The sequence below is a fragment of the Panthera uncia genome, chromosome A2 (assembly GCF_023721935.1).
Source record: "Panthera uncia isolate 11264 chromosome A2, Puncia_PCG_1.0, whole genome shotgun sequence".
NCBI classification, from domain to species: Eukaryota; Metazoa; Chordata; class Mammalia; order Carnivora; family Felidae; genus Panthera; species Panthera uncia.
In genome coordinates this window covers 150,910,156-150,925,002 of record NC_064816.1, presented here as the reverse complement: position 1 = coordinate 150,925,002, position 14,847 = coordinate 150,910,156, and the positions used below count along the sequence as shown (strand labels likewise).

The 14,847-nt window shown below is 46.9% G+C and overlaps 2 gene segments (V, D, J or C); both read right to left on the bottom strand.

Annotated features, from left to right (window-relative positions):
• Positions 1 to 1,414: 1,414 nt before the first annotated feature.
• Positions 1,415 to 1,993, bottom strand: LOC125931020 (T cell receptor beta variable 5-1-like). The segment is given in 2 exon segments: positions 1,415 to 1,797; positions 1,898 to 1,993. Coding segments are annotated over 2 exon segments (429 nt in total).
• Positions 1,994 to 8,218: 6,225 nt separating this feature from the next.
• LOC125930483 (T cell receptor beta variable 7-8-like) lies at positions 8,219 to 8,850 on the bottom strand. The segment is given in 2 exon segments: positions 8,219 to 8,652; positions 8,762 to 8,850. Coding segments are annotated over 2 exon segments (483 nt in total).
• Positions 8,851 to 14,847: the final 5,997 nt, after the last annotated feature.

Here is a 14,847-nt window from a genome sequence, read left to right as displayed (position 1 = left end):
CACATATTATTGGCGTCAGTTTACAAGTGGGAAAACCCAGCCAAATATTTTCCCGGGTCGCCCGTCCAAGGCAGGTCAGAATACGAACAGACAGAAAGTAATAAGCATCCGAAGTCCTCCTCGGCAGGTAGCCTCCCAGCTGAAAGGTGAGTCAAGGACTGTGTCAGCGCCGGTGTTTCTGAAAGGCACTTTTGGGCCAATGTTCCAGTCGTGAAGATGTCTCCCTCTACCAAAATGCAGAAGGGGCAGCGGTAGGGTCGGCGTGGCCTAGGCTTGTGTGCTCATCTGCCATCTGCGTGCTGTGCCTCCTTCAGCAAATCACCTGAACTCTAACAACCGGCATTTTCACCTGCAATGTGGGTAAATGGTTCTATCTCACATGGGTCTTAAGCAAAATAATTGAAATAATGTACTTAAGTATAGGGCACCTTGGGGCACCTGGGTGGCTCAGTCGGTTAAGCAGCCAGCCTCTGCTCAGGTCATGAGCTCACGATTCGTGAGTTCGAGCTCTGCACTGATGCAGGATGCACTGATGCACTTTCTCCACAGAAAGTGCGCACGTAGCCTGCTTGGGATTCTCTCTCTCCGCCCACTCTCTGCCCCTGCCCCACTCGTACTTTCTGGTTTCTGCAGGTACCGACCTGGGCAGAAGTCACAGTTTCAGCTTTTCTGACCGAAAGGGCTAGGTGTGGGAGCGAGCGGCAGCCTCCGGAGACCTCCCCGCCTTCCAGAACTCCCAATGGCTTAAAAGCACTCCTCCCGTGTTAGCTCTCGTTCTGCTTAAAATTCCCAGAGAGCTCTTGTTTCCTTGGCTGAATCCTCTGATAGGCTGGGAGCCCCCTAGTCACTTAGCTCCTGTACTGAGGGATACCCTGGCCCCACTCTAGTGGAACTAAGACAGGACTAACACAGGACAAACACACACTCTGGCTGGAAGCTAGTCCTAGAAGGGGGGAGGCAATAGCCACGGTCACCACACATCATGACGTGCGACCTCCCCACCACGGCTCAGCTGGTCCTGAAGTGGAAGAGACGGTGCTCTGCTACGTCATAGTGACCAAGGCCCAGGAGACGCCATGGAATTTTAGGGAAATGTTGATTTCAGAGGCACAGAGACATAGATTTGAAATACAAAATCTTTGGAAAGCCCACGAGCTACTGTTTCTTTCTTATCTCTAATAGGGCATCCGGAGAATTTCCTCATCTGTGAAACGGACACACTAACGTCTATCTTGCATTAAAACACGTATCGTACGCAGACACTGTAGCACAAACGCAGCAGCTCCTCACACTGGCTAGAGACCGTGAGAATATTCACAGAATCTGGGCCCCAAAATGTTCAGGAGTGCTCCGGCTGAGCTCAGCAAGGCAGAGTGCTGGGAAAAAACTGGAAGCATCCCTGGAAGTTGGCTGGGGCCCCCTTCCCCTCTCTCTCCCTCTTACATCCTCAGCTGGGACAGGAAAGTTTGAGTACGGAGAGCCAGTCATGCTGCAGGGCTGTGCCTAAGCTGCTGGCACACAGATACGAGGCTGAGTCTCCCAGCTCCAAGGAGCTCATGTTCAGCTGGGAGCTGTAGTCACTGAACTGTTCAACAGAGAAGCGACTGGGGAGGTTTCCTTTCTCTCTCGTCTCCTGGTCGAAGAGCTCAATGAGGAACTGGGGGCCCTGCCCCGGGGCCTGCTGGTACCAGCTCACACTTCTGTGTCCAGACATAGGACGGCATTTCAGGACGGCCTTCCCTCCGCTGCCTTTGACCAGGTGTCTGGGGGACTGGGTGACTCCAGCACCCGCTGGACCTGTGGAGGAAGGAGATAGCGGCTGACAACGTGGCCCAGGAAGGAGTCTGAAGATTCTAGCAGCAGTTCAGGGGGTGTCCCACCTGAGCTCAAGACTCACCTGTCCCCAGGAGACAGAGGGCCACACAGCAGAACAGCTGGATGCCCCTGGCTGACTCAGGCAGGACAGGACCCGCCATCTTCCTACTCAGGGCTCCGGTCTCCTCCCTTTTCTCTGTTTGGAGGGCTTGCCTGTGACGTCACTGTTCTGACGTCACTGTCCTTGTGTAGGCTCTGGCAGGCACCCTGCACTGCCTGGACGGGCTCAGCGGATGCACGGCCCCCTCCGTCTTGTCCAGAGGCCTACTGGGCAGGCGTGCTGGCCGTGCTAAGCCGGGCCGGGCAGGGTCGGGCCAGGTGGCCATCCCCCGCAGCTTCTCTGTTTTCCTCTGTGCTCCTCTCTCTGCACCTGGCTTGGATTATGCAGGCTGCCTCCCTGAAACCGGTCACACTGCACCAGTGGAGGCTCCAAGAGATGCCTTTACACCAAGAAACGTGGAGTTCGTAGCTCCCTGTTGTGGCATCAGTTCACGTGGGAAGATTCTGATCAGCCCTTCCCGTTCCAGCACTAACTCCAATTCACCCGCTGTCTCCTGATGCCCACCAGGGCACCGCTTCTCCTCAATCCTCCCTCTCCCAGCTGCTGCCGTCAGTGGCTCCCTCAGTGGACCCGCAGCGCCCCCAAGTGGCCCAAGCAGGCCACGTACTGTCAGAATTGGGCCCCAGGATCCGCTAGGGCAGCACAGCTCTGGGGGATTGGACGTTCACCTGTATCAAGCTCACCCTTTGCACGTGTCCACGTGGGAGGCATGAAGCAAACCTTTTTCCAAGAAAAGAATAAATATTCTAAATCTCATCAGTTAGTGTTCTAGGAAAGGGGATACCAGCCAGTCATTGGATGCCCGCTGCCCTGGAGAGGGATAGGACTTTGGGCAAAGTGCTGTCTTTAACCAAAGAGAATTCCTGCAAGTGGCTGACGGTAGAGTTCTAGCAGCCAAAAAATCTAAGCAGCTGGGGAAATAAACCCATCAATCCCATGAAGAGGGAAGTGCCTATATATATACTCTCTCTCTCTCTCTCTCTCTCTCTCTCGAGTATATATATACACTATATATACTATAGTATATATATATACTCTCTCTCTATATAGAGTATATATATATACTCTCTATATATACGTATATACATATATATACACATATATACGTATATATATGTATATACATATATATGATATATATATACGATATATATATATAGAGAGAGTATATATATATATACTATATATATAGTATATATATATACTATATATAGAGAGAGTATATATGTAGAGTATATATATATATAGTATATATATATAGTGTGTGTGTATATATATATATATAGTGTGTATATATATATAGTGTGTGTGTGTATATATATATATATATATATTAAATACCCTGTTCACATCTTTTGCTATTTTTTAAAAATTGAATGACTTGTCTTTTCATATTATTGGCTTCTAGGAATTCTATACATTGTGGATACCTGTCCTCTCTCAGATAGCCATCTATCTATCTTAATATCTTTTGATGAACAGAAGTTTTAACTTTTTGATAAAGAAAAATTTACTTTTTCAAGAAGAGAACATTTTTTTGTCCTCTTCAAGAAATCTCTGCCCACTTCAGGGTCAGGGAGCGAATGTGCTATGTTTTCTTTCAGAAGCTGTATCGTTCGGAAGCTGTAGAGATCATTGAGGATATTGACCCGGCTCATCATAATTTTCCTTTACGGCAAGGCCAGTAAGCTTTTTCTGTAAGGGGTCAGAGAGCACATGGCGTGAGTGTGGTGCACTAAGGTCCCCGTTCTCACCACTCAGCTCCACCGTCTTACTGCAAAAACAGGCAGAGACGATCTGTAAAGGAAAGGGCATGGCTGGTCCTCCAACAAAACTTGCCTTATGGATACTGAAATATGAATTCCATGAATTATTGTCTGTCACAAAATATCATTCTTTTTATTCTTTTTAACCATTAAAAAAATGCAGAGACCATTATTGGCTTTGGGGTCACATAAAAGCAGGCAGACAGGGCACCTGGGGGGCTCAGCTGGTTGAGTGTCTGACTATGGCTCAGGTCATGATCTCACGGTCCCTGAGTTCAAGCCCCTCTTTCAAATATAAATAAACATTAAAAAAAAGTTTAAAAAAAAATGGTAGGCAAAGGCCATGTTTGGGTTGTGGGCCTTAGTTTACCCACTCCGAATTTATGGTGTGGCAAGAGTGTTGAGATTCATCCTTTTTCCATGTGGATTTACAGTGTCTCTAGCACCATTTGTTGGAAAGACTGTTTTCCTCTCTGTGCTACTTTTAGTGTTTGGTCTGGGGATCACAGAAGGCCATCTTTAACTTATCATAGTCTACCTGCAAAAGCAGTAATTGTTTTCTTTTTATTCATACCCTTTATTAGGGGAAGGAAGTTTCTAATTCTCCTTATTTGCAAAGACTCTTTATCAGCAATGGATGTTGGATTTTTCAACTATTTTTTGAATATCTATAGAGGTGATCAGATGATTGTCCTTTTTTAGTATTTGATATGGTAAAGCACAATGATAGTTTTCTTAATTTTTATTTATTTATTTATTTTTAGAGAGATAAAGAGAGTGAAAACTTTAGAGAGGGGCAGAGAGAGAGAGAGACAATCGTAAGAAGGCTCCATGTTTAGCACAGAGCCCTGTGCAGGGCTTGATCCCATGACCCTGGGATCATGACCTGAGCCAAAATCAAGAGTCAGGCACTCAACCAACTAATCCACCCAGGATCCCCCATTGATAATTTTTTAAATGTTTAGCCAACTGCACATTACTGAGACAAACTCCACTTGGTCATGATGTGTTACCCTTCTTAGATATTGTTGGATTCCTTATACTAAAATGTAAAAGGATTGTTAATCTGTGATCATGAGGGATATGGGCCTGTAGTTTTCTTGCAGTGTTTTTGTCTCATTTTGGTATCAGAGTAGCGCTGGCCTCAGAATGAGTACAGGAGGGTTCCCTATCCTTCCATTGTCCCCCCAAGGACGACTTTAGTATTTTATAATTTATAAACACTTTATAGTTTCCCTTTTCTTTCACTCTTTGCCCCATGGTCAGAGAACATACTTTGTATGACTTAGATTCTTGTAAACATATTGACACTTATTTCAAGCCCAGAGTTTATAGTCCATCTGGGTACATGCATTTGCAAAAAAGATATATTCTGCTGCTGCTGTTGTGTGAAGTATTCTATTAATGCCAGTTCGGTCAAGTTGGTTCAGAGCGTTGACCTTACTGACATGCGCGTGTGTTAACTTGTTTAGTCAGTTACTGAAAAGTATTACAATGATGGTCTTAGTTGTGGACCTGCAGCCCTACCCATTTGCTTCAGGATTTTGAAGCTCTGTTTTTAGGAGCATAAACATTTATGGTTGTTACGTCCTCTTAAGAGATGGCCCCTTGGTCATTATGATATGAAGCTGCTTTATTCCAGAGGATCTTCTGTGCTCTTAAATTTACTTTGTCTGATATCAGTATTGCTTTCCAGCTTTCTTTTGATTAGTGTTATCATGGTACACCTTTTCTATCCTTTTACTTTTTACATTCTGAGTCTTTATTGTGCATTTCTGGAAGGTAGCATATGGGTTTTTTCATTCAATATCACAATTTATTCTTTCTAATTAGGGCCTTTAGACTATTTAGATTTGATGTGATTACTGATCTGGTTATGATCATGTCAATCATGTTGCTATTTATTTTTATTAGTCTTGTCTCTTCTTTGTTCCTTTATCCTTTTTTAAACATCTTATAGATTAATTGAGCATTTTCAAAATTATTTTATTTTTGTTTTTATTTTTTATTTAAATCCAAGTTAGTTAACATATAGTGTAATAATGATTTCAGGAATAGAATCTAGTGATTCACCACTTACAAAGAATACCCAGTGCTCAGCCCAACAAGTGCCCTCCTCAATGCCCATTGTTTAGCCCAACACCCCACCAGTAACCCTCACTTTGTCCCCTGTATTTAATAAGAGTCTCTTATGGTTTATTAACTGGGCATTTTTATAATAATTCCATTTTATCTTTTTTGTTGCCTTTTTAGCTATGTGTTTTGTCATTTTAGTGGCCCTAGGGGTTGTGGTATACAGTATTCAAGTGCTATTATACCACTTCACATAGATTATGAAAACCTGGCAATAATGTGACAATTATGCATTTTCTCCCTCCCTATCTTTATGGTATGTTACCATGTATTTTACTTTCATATATATTATAACTCCCCCCACGTTGGAATTATTTTGGCATATACACCCAATTGTTCTTTAAAGACATTTACGTTTTTAAAACCTTGCCTTTGGGTCATTACGCATTGGACTCCTTGAAGTTTCCCGGTAGCTCACCAGTTCCCTTCTCTCTCCATTTCATTATGAATCATTTACGATTACGCCTTCGAGACCATTCATCTTCTCTTCCATCATGTCTAATTTGCTACTAATTCCATCGATTGTGTTTTTCATCACAGAAATATATTTTTATCTCCAGAAATTTGATTTGGATTTTGACTTAATTTTGAACACATAGGATATAGTTATAGCAACTGTTTTAATATCTTTGTCTACCAATTTGTCATAAGGGGGTTTGTTTCTGTTCGCTGATTTTCCTCCCCATCATGGGTCATATTTTCTTGCCTCTTTGCATTCCTATAATCTTTGATTAGATGCCAAACATTGTGTATTTAACATTTTTAGGTGCTAGATGTTTCTATACTTCCATGGCATTCTTAGCTTTATTCTGTGATTCAGTTAAGTTACTTGGAAACAAAAAGCAAATAATTCCTAGCAGGCATTTACTCTTGAAGAATTTGGCAAGATTATTCTAAACATGTATGAAAACTACACAAGGGTAAGAGTGGTCAAGAACTCTTACTAAAAAGGAACAAATCTTGAGAAATTAGACCTCAAGATATCGAGCACTATTATAAAGCTATAGTAATCAAGACAGTGTGTTATTTGCGCAGGAACCGACAAAACAGACCAACGTAACAGATTAGAGATGTAAGAAAACAGACCCACACATATACAATGACTGATTTATGACAAAAGCGGTATTACAGAGTAGTGAGGAAAGTGTTCTTCAACAAACAGTATTGGGTCAGTTGGAAAAAACATATGGAAAAACATACTGACTCCTTCCCCATTTCATACACAAAGAATTAATCCCAGTTGGGCTGCAGATCTAAATGTAAAAGGTATGAAATAGAAAGAATTTAGAAGAAAATATAAGAAAGCATGATCATTCTGAAGTAGGCAAAGATTTCCTAAACTGGACACCAGAATACAAAATGGAATGATTTTTGATTAAAATTTTTTGTTTATCAAAAGATACCATTAAGAGAGTGGCAGAGCAACCCACAGGGTGTGTGCATATGTGCACGTGTGTGCATGTGCACATGCATGGGTGAGCATGAGTGTGCATGAGTGGGTGCATGTGCATGTGTGCACCAGCTGGAACCCTCCGATAGCCCTGGTGGGGGCATCATGTGGCAAAGCTACTTTGGAAACCTCAGAGTCCCAAATGGCTGATAAAACTGTCATTCAGATCTTCTCTGAATCACTTCCTTTTACCACCTTCTCAAGTGGAGTTATATTTTATGAAAACCAAGCTGGGCTTCTATTAAAAAAAAACTAGAGAAGAAAGAAATTAAACACAGAATCGTCAAGAAATAAAAAAGGAACATAGGAACATATGTTAATGTGCATTGTTGCGGCTGACGGTTGTTCTGGACAAATGATATCAGTGGCAATAGTTACTAAGGATTCTAATGTGTTTATCTTTATGGGTGGTAGCTACATATGGCCTTAGCGGTGTTCCATATTGGCTGGCCCACCCCTGGGCAGAGCATGGCCTGAATTAGTGACACTGAGTAATAGTTTATTATAAAAGTGCTGAAACTTCATCGTTTTACAAAAGACTATGTCACTATACCTGAGTCTAAGCTCTGACATTCTATCCCAATTATAGAATCTGTTTTTAAAAAGTTTATTTATTTATTTTGAGAGAGAGAGAGAGTGCTAGTGGAGGAGGGGGCAGAGAGAGAGAGAGAGAGAGCGAGAGAAAGAATCCAAAGCAGGCTCCTCACCGTCAGCACAGAGCCGGTGCGGGGCTTGAACTCACGAACTGTGAGAACATGACCTGAGCTGAAATCAAGAGTCGGATGCCTAACTGACCGAGCCACCCCAGCGCCCCTAGAATCTTGAACTGTATGAAGGAATCCCAGAAGCACAGGAGCCAAAATTATTATTACCCAATAGATGTTCCGGTATTTTGAAGGTTATTTCTTGACATTTTACTATCAGAAGAAGAGCCTAAGTCCCAAATCCACATGTTGCCCCTGATGAAGAAGAAGCAGGCAACTCCTTTGTGCGGGGATTCTGTGAACTACGAGAAGCAAGCACATGAGGTTGGTGAAGAGGAAGGAGGTGGCTGTGCCCCACTGTGGTAGGGCTGCTGGCACACAGGTACACAGCTGAGTCCCCCGGCTCTGCACGCTGGATCTGCAGAATGGAGTAGGACCCCTCGGGCCTGTCCACCTGGAACCGATCGTTGCTGGGCATCCCCGAGGAGTCTACTTTGTCCTTGTTTCGGAAGGAAATGAGAAACTCCGGGCCTCGCCCCACAGCCTGTCGGTACCAGTAGAGGCCAGCATGACCAGAAATTGGGTCACACCTGAGGTCCACGTCCCGGCCCCTCTTTGTGACCTTGTGCCGGGGGGACTGGAGGACACCAGCTCCTGTGTGACCTGTGGAGACAAAGTTGGGAACGGCGAGGAGGAAATCGACTGCAATCATTGCATGTATTTATCCCTCACGCTCACACACATGCGCTCACTCGGTTTTCTGAGGACTCACCTGCCCCCAGGAGACAGAGGGCCACGCAGCAGAGGAGTCTGGTGCCCATGGCAGGGTCAGGACAGGGCTAGGATGTTCACCACATCAGGTTCTCCTGAGCACGAGCGAGGAGGAGGGAGGCCCCTCATCCACACAAGGGAGTTGGCTTAGTGACATCACTGAACCTCACGTTCAGCTGCTATCAATGAGTTAAATCTAAGGTTCCAGCCACCTCGAGATGCACCATTCTATCCTGACCATTAAGGAAGAAAAAAGATGAGTGTCGCTCATATTCAGAAATGTTAAAAGGGAAAAAACTGTGAGGCATAGAATGAATGGAAACTGGTCATTTGAAAGTAGATGGACAGATACGCGGATTCCGTTCAGTCCACTGGTCGTGAGCCCTCTGGCCACAGCGCTCAGCTGCTGGTACCCCCACCGGGTGTGTGGCCTTCCCCTTGTCTTGTGACTTCTCCGTGTGTATGTGTGTGTGTGTGCATGGCACCTCCAACCTGAGGGCTGGAATGATGGCCTTATCACCTCCCTCCGCATGCTTCTATTTCGACCTCAGCCCTGTGTTTGCCTGGTCGAATCCACGGTTTGGGTACGGGACTTGTGGGGGCTGGGGCGGCCACATCTTTGTCCAGAAAACATTTCCAATTCACAGTTCAGAGCTGCGTGATGTCAGGCTCCACAGATCTTCCTAGCACTGCGTCCAGTCTGAAGATGGTCCTCCCAGTGACCTTGTGGTTCCTGCCCCTCCTCCCACACAAAGACGAACAGACTGTCCTGCATAATCTGGTTCCAGCATGTGTTAGCTCAGCCTGTGCACAAGGCCATCAACCCCCGCAAACCTGAGCCTCTTCATCTGTAAAGTGGGTTAACACCCCCTCACAATGTCTTATGAGGAGGAACTGAGAGATAGTGTAGTTTCTAGCAAGTACCCACCCCTTTCTCCCTCCGGTCTTGTCTTGTGAGGGGGTGTGGCTGGGGCTTTCAGACCTCCAGGACTATGAGTGATGGAAACACTGTATTCATCAAGAAGGAGTTGGAGTCGAGAACGTGGGAGCATCAAGAGGCTATTCCGTTCCCGGTCAGGGAAGCTTTTCTTCTGGGGCGTCTGGGTGGCTCAGTTGGTTAAGCAGCTGGCTCTTGGTTTCTGTTCAGGTCAAGATCTCGTGGTTAGTGAGTTCGAGCCCTGCCTGAGGCTCTGCACTGACAGCCCGGAGCCGGCCTGGGATTCTCTCTCTCTGGCCCCCACCTAAACATAACAAGTAAATAAACTTTTTTGTTTTTTAAAGGGGCTGTCCGATCACTTTGGGAAAGATAAATCAGGAAAGGTGTGAGACAATGATGACAGAGTCAACGTATCTGTCACCCCATCGTGCAATCTGAAGATGGCACCAAATAGGAGCCAGTTAGGTGTCTATCAATGTGGACAAATAGAGTCCAAAGTAGATTAAAGGGGGAAAGTATGCATGTGGCAATGAAGGTGCACAGGCGGTCCCACTTTTTGTAGATGTGTTTGGGTGGACAGGTTTGCATGAGCCCAGAGGAGACAGCTGGTAGGAAACAAACCGGGGTGTTCATATTGGTTTCCCACCTGAGGTAGCGACAGATAGAGGTGTGTTTGGAGAGGAGAGAGTGTTATTAACCTTAAATATCTTCTTTACACATTGTTGATGTTTAAATTACAAAACATAGCTTAACCTCATGACAACTTTACATTCAGACCCTTGATCGGGTTGCAAGACGTGTGGGGTCTAAATGGACAAAGTCCAGAAAGGCACGATCCATGGAACACATAAATGCCCATTTTCTTTGAATATGCCAAGGGGAGACTGTTACGTAAAAGATCACAAGCCCTCGGTGCACATGAATGGCCTCTCCCTGGCGAGGAAGGTGGGCAGTGAGGTTCGCACACTTGATGTTGCCTTTAGCTGGTGCCGACTGTGAATTTGCACGGCTCCTATCTCTGAAAGACTGACCACCGCCACGGAGGGGAGGTCCTGACTCCTCATTACAGAACAAGCTTTGAAGAATCCCTTGATTTGAAAAAGAAGGGGCATGAGCGCCCTCTAGTGTCTGCATTTCCAAACTCAGTAAAAATAAGTTGGCGTTTTTACAGGCTAGAAATGCTTTTTTTTTTATTTTTTTTTTTTTTTTAGTTTAGCATATAGTGTAGTAATGGTTTCAGGAGAATTTAGTGATTCATCACTTACACAGGACACCCAGTGCTCATCCCAACAAGTGCTCTCCTTCACGCCCATCACCCAGTCATCCCCCACCCAACACCCCCCAGCAATCCTCAGTTTGTTCTTTGCTTCTAATTCAAGCAGCATTGTTACAAGCTGATTGTGATGTTGTCCCAGGGTCTGTCAACAGGTCACAGCTTCCTCAAATAAAGTCTTTGCAAATGAGTGGGAAGAGAGGCTGTCCCCAGGGAAGATATTCTGACTCTGGTCTTTGTCAGGTTTGACTCTTTGAAATAAATAGTCTATTTTTGGTCTTCCCCTGCCTTAGGAGATGAAACTGTATTAGTCTTTAAAGCTTTGATGTGAATCATTCAGGCAAACTGGGGTTTCAGTCTCTCCTTGGGCCATCCTAGGCAAGCGGTTCATTATTTCCACCCAGAAAGACTCTTAGAATTCTTCAAGGACTAATACAGGGCCTCTCCCTATAAATGGAGCCTCTGAGTTCACAAACAGCCTTACTCATCTGGCAAAGGAAGGGGAGCCGGGCAAGGGTCCTGCACCCCGTCCACAACACTGTCAGGGTGCTAGCTGGGGGACGCCGGGGCGCAGGGTTGAGGGACCCTCAGCTCGGTGACTCTGGTGTTGCCTAGGGATACGTGGACGTGGACATCCATGCCATGGTTCAGGGTTTTAGGCTGGTTACTTTGGCCCCTAACCTTTCCCATGGGTATGTGTGCCTTGGGAATCACCCGCCCAACAGAATAGAGGAGCCATTTTTCTCTCTTCTCCGTCACCTTTGAATACCAGTGTTTGACATCCTGTTTCTGATCATGCTGCCATTTAGGGAGTCCAGGAGAGGCTTCCCTGGGACGACATCTTCCCTGATGAGGACAGGCCCACCTGTGTCTTCTGCTGGCCTGTCTGTGCAGGGAGGTGGCTGTGGGGTGACGGCTGGAACAAGAGGACACAGAGGTCAAGGATGGACTGTCAAACATGAGGACAACACCTGTGGCTGTGACAGAAAGTCACAGGCCTGTCGGGGATTTCTCCTTTGTGGGTGCGATACCATATCAGCTTAGCTCTGTTCGGGGTCCTATTGATACCTATACATATAGTGCGGACGACAACCATACGCATCTCAATGTCCCTTTCTGTCCCGTTCTTGTTACTTTGGGGGTCTGGGTAGTTCCCGTATCTGTGGCACCTGAGGTTGAGAGAAGCCGAAGCAGGAGACAGTGCCCAAGAGGGACCCTGATAAGGTAGACTCAAAGTAAAGGCTTAGAATAGGGCTTAGTGTGCCCCAGGACAGGGCTCTAGAGGGCTCACCGGCCCCAGGGGACAAAGGGCCACACAGCACAGGAGCCTGGTGGCCATGCAGAGTCGTAGCAGAATGGGAGATGAAGGGGACATTTCTCCAGCCTGGGTGTTGGGGAAATAAGAGCTGGCTCTCAGTGGAGCCAGCCAGTGACTCCCTCATTCACCTCCTACCTTCGTCTACCCTCAACCACCCTCCACATCCAGACATAGACCTTCACTCATATGGTCTCTGCTCCTGACTGCCTTTCTTCTGTGAGGTTATAGCATTATAAGGTCCTATACTGTTTGCCCCCCACCTCCCCCCTGGCTCTCTCTGTCTCAGCCACACTCAAGCGGGTCCAGGTTTCTCCTTGCACGTGCCGTGCTCCTTTCGTCCCTCAGAATCTTTTGTTACAGGCTATTTCTTCTGCCCCGAATGAATATATGTCCCTTTGTCTTATTCCTGGATCTCCACTCCATTCCTCACATAGAAATATATTCCAGGTACACTTATTCTTTCTTGTGAAACGTAAAATTGTCACTTTCCTGGAATAAATTAAGGAAAATACTTTCAGGCTTTCACTTAAGGAAGAATTTGTTTCGTGGAGACGCCAAGAAAACTGTCATTTCAACTGCATTACATCAAACTCGCGCGCAGCAAAGCACCCCGTAAAAATGAAAACGTAAACTACAGATTAGCAAAAGACATGAGGAATGTGTACAGATGACGAGGAATCCGTGTGGAATTATACGTCCCCCAGAGCTGCCACAGAACAGGCCACGATGGTGCATGGACTTTCCACCGCGGCCCAGCGGGGCCGCAGGGGGCCCTGGGGGTGCCTGGGCCTCTAACTACTGATGGGGAGGCTCAGAGGCTATGGGTGGGGGAAGGGTACGTGGGGGAAGCTGGGGCTTGAGAAACACAGACAAGCTGACTTCCCAGTTCTGCTTCTTCTAGACCAGGAGACACGTGGGAAATGACTTAGCCTCCTCACCTCTCTTCATCTACAAAGAAGGTAGAGGAGTATTTGATGTGGATGATCGTCACAAAGCATTAAAACGTAGAATATATACAAAGGATCTAGCCCACGCTGAGGGCTCGGTTGCCCCTCTTATGCTGGAGTCACCCAGGACTTGACAAGCGCCTGGTGCTGTGGGGACAGATGTGGAAACGCTCAGTGCGCATGTGTGCCCGTGAGCCTGGGTTCTGTGTGGGTCGTGCTCTGAGCTCAGGGGGATGCAGGAAAGGTCTTCGAAACGACTGAAAAGCTCCCCGGAAGGAGTGAACCCTGGGTGGAAGCCTGTGTGCTCTGTCGCTGTTGGAGCAAGCAGGGAGGTTTGTGCACAGAAGGCTGGTGACTCTGCAGGGCTGTGCCAAGCTGCTGGCACAGAGATACATGGCCGAGTCCGTCGGCTCCAAGGAACTCACGTGCAGCTCAGAGATGTAGTCTTGGAACTGTTGCCCTGAGAATCGATCCGGGAAGTTTCCTTTTGTTCTTTGTGTATATTCAAAAAACTCAAAGATGATCTGGGGACCCTGATTCAGGGCCTGTTGATACCAAGATACACTGGAGTGCCCAGAGATAGGGGAACATCTCAGCGTTCCTTGCTGTCCTCTTGCTTTGATCAGGTATCTTGGAGTTTGGGTGACTCCAGCCTCCATTGGCCCTGTGGGAAATGCAGACACAAAATGAGCATGGGAGAGAGCCTGATGGCTTACCCAGAAGGTAAAGTGGGGGATTCAGGAGTCAGCCAGCTCAGAAGACCGATGCTTGTCCTTGTTCACGGGACTCACCTGCTCCCAGCACACAAAGCATCACCCAGCAGAGGAGCCTGGAGCCCATGGCAGTGCCGTGGCTCTTGTGCTCAGGGTTCTGGTCCTGATGGGTAAGAGCTGAGCTCTCGGGTTCCCTTTTCCTGGCTGGAAGATGATTCTGTGATGGCACTGCCCTGTTGGCATCACCCCATGGACAGCAGGGCCCGGCACACCAGACTCCCCTCTCAGCCTACAGGCAGGAAGGCGGGCCCACGGGGCTGCGCTGATGTTTCTCTGAGGCTGGCCTCCTCTGATGCACCTGCTGACCACCCCTCCCCCCCACCGACCCGCCCTCCCTACCCCACCTCTTCTCCAGCTGGAGCTCGCCCACCATCGCACCGGCTGGGGTGACGGGCTGTGAGTAAACTCTGTCCCCACCCTCCCTGCGTGTCCTCAAATCCTCTGTCAGATGTTAGGTTCGAACCAAGCTTTGTCTTTGCGTGTGCCTTTCCCCGACAGCATTCCCAGCCCCTCGTCCTGAGTAGCTGGTGCTGCAGAGTCACCACGATTCAGTCCATCTGATTGGATCCAGAGGGGCCTGGGTTGCCTATCAATTACTAGGAGTGAAGATTCCCCAGAAACCATTCCGTGACTTTATCGGCTTATAGCACAGGCTTAGCCATCCTGGGGTTTCTCACCCTCGAGGCAATCCCGGGTGTAATGTTCTGGATAGTTTATGTTTATCCCTTCAGATCCACCCTGTCCTAAGAGGCTGACCTCTATGGATGATACTTACTGGGGTCCTTTCTTTTCGACCTTGCAGTTGGGTTCTGTGTGTGGGACATAACGGCAGGGGAGAA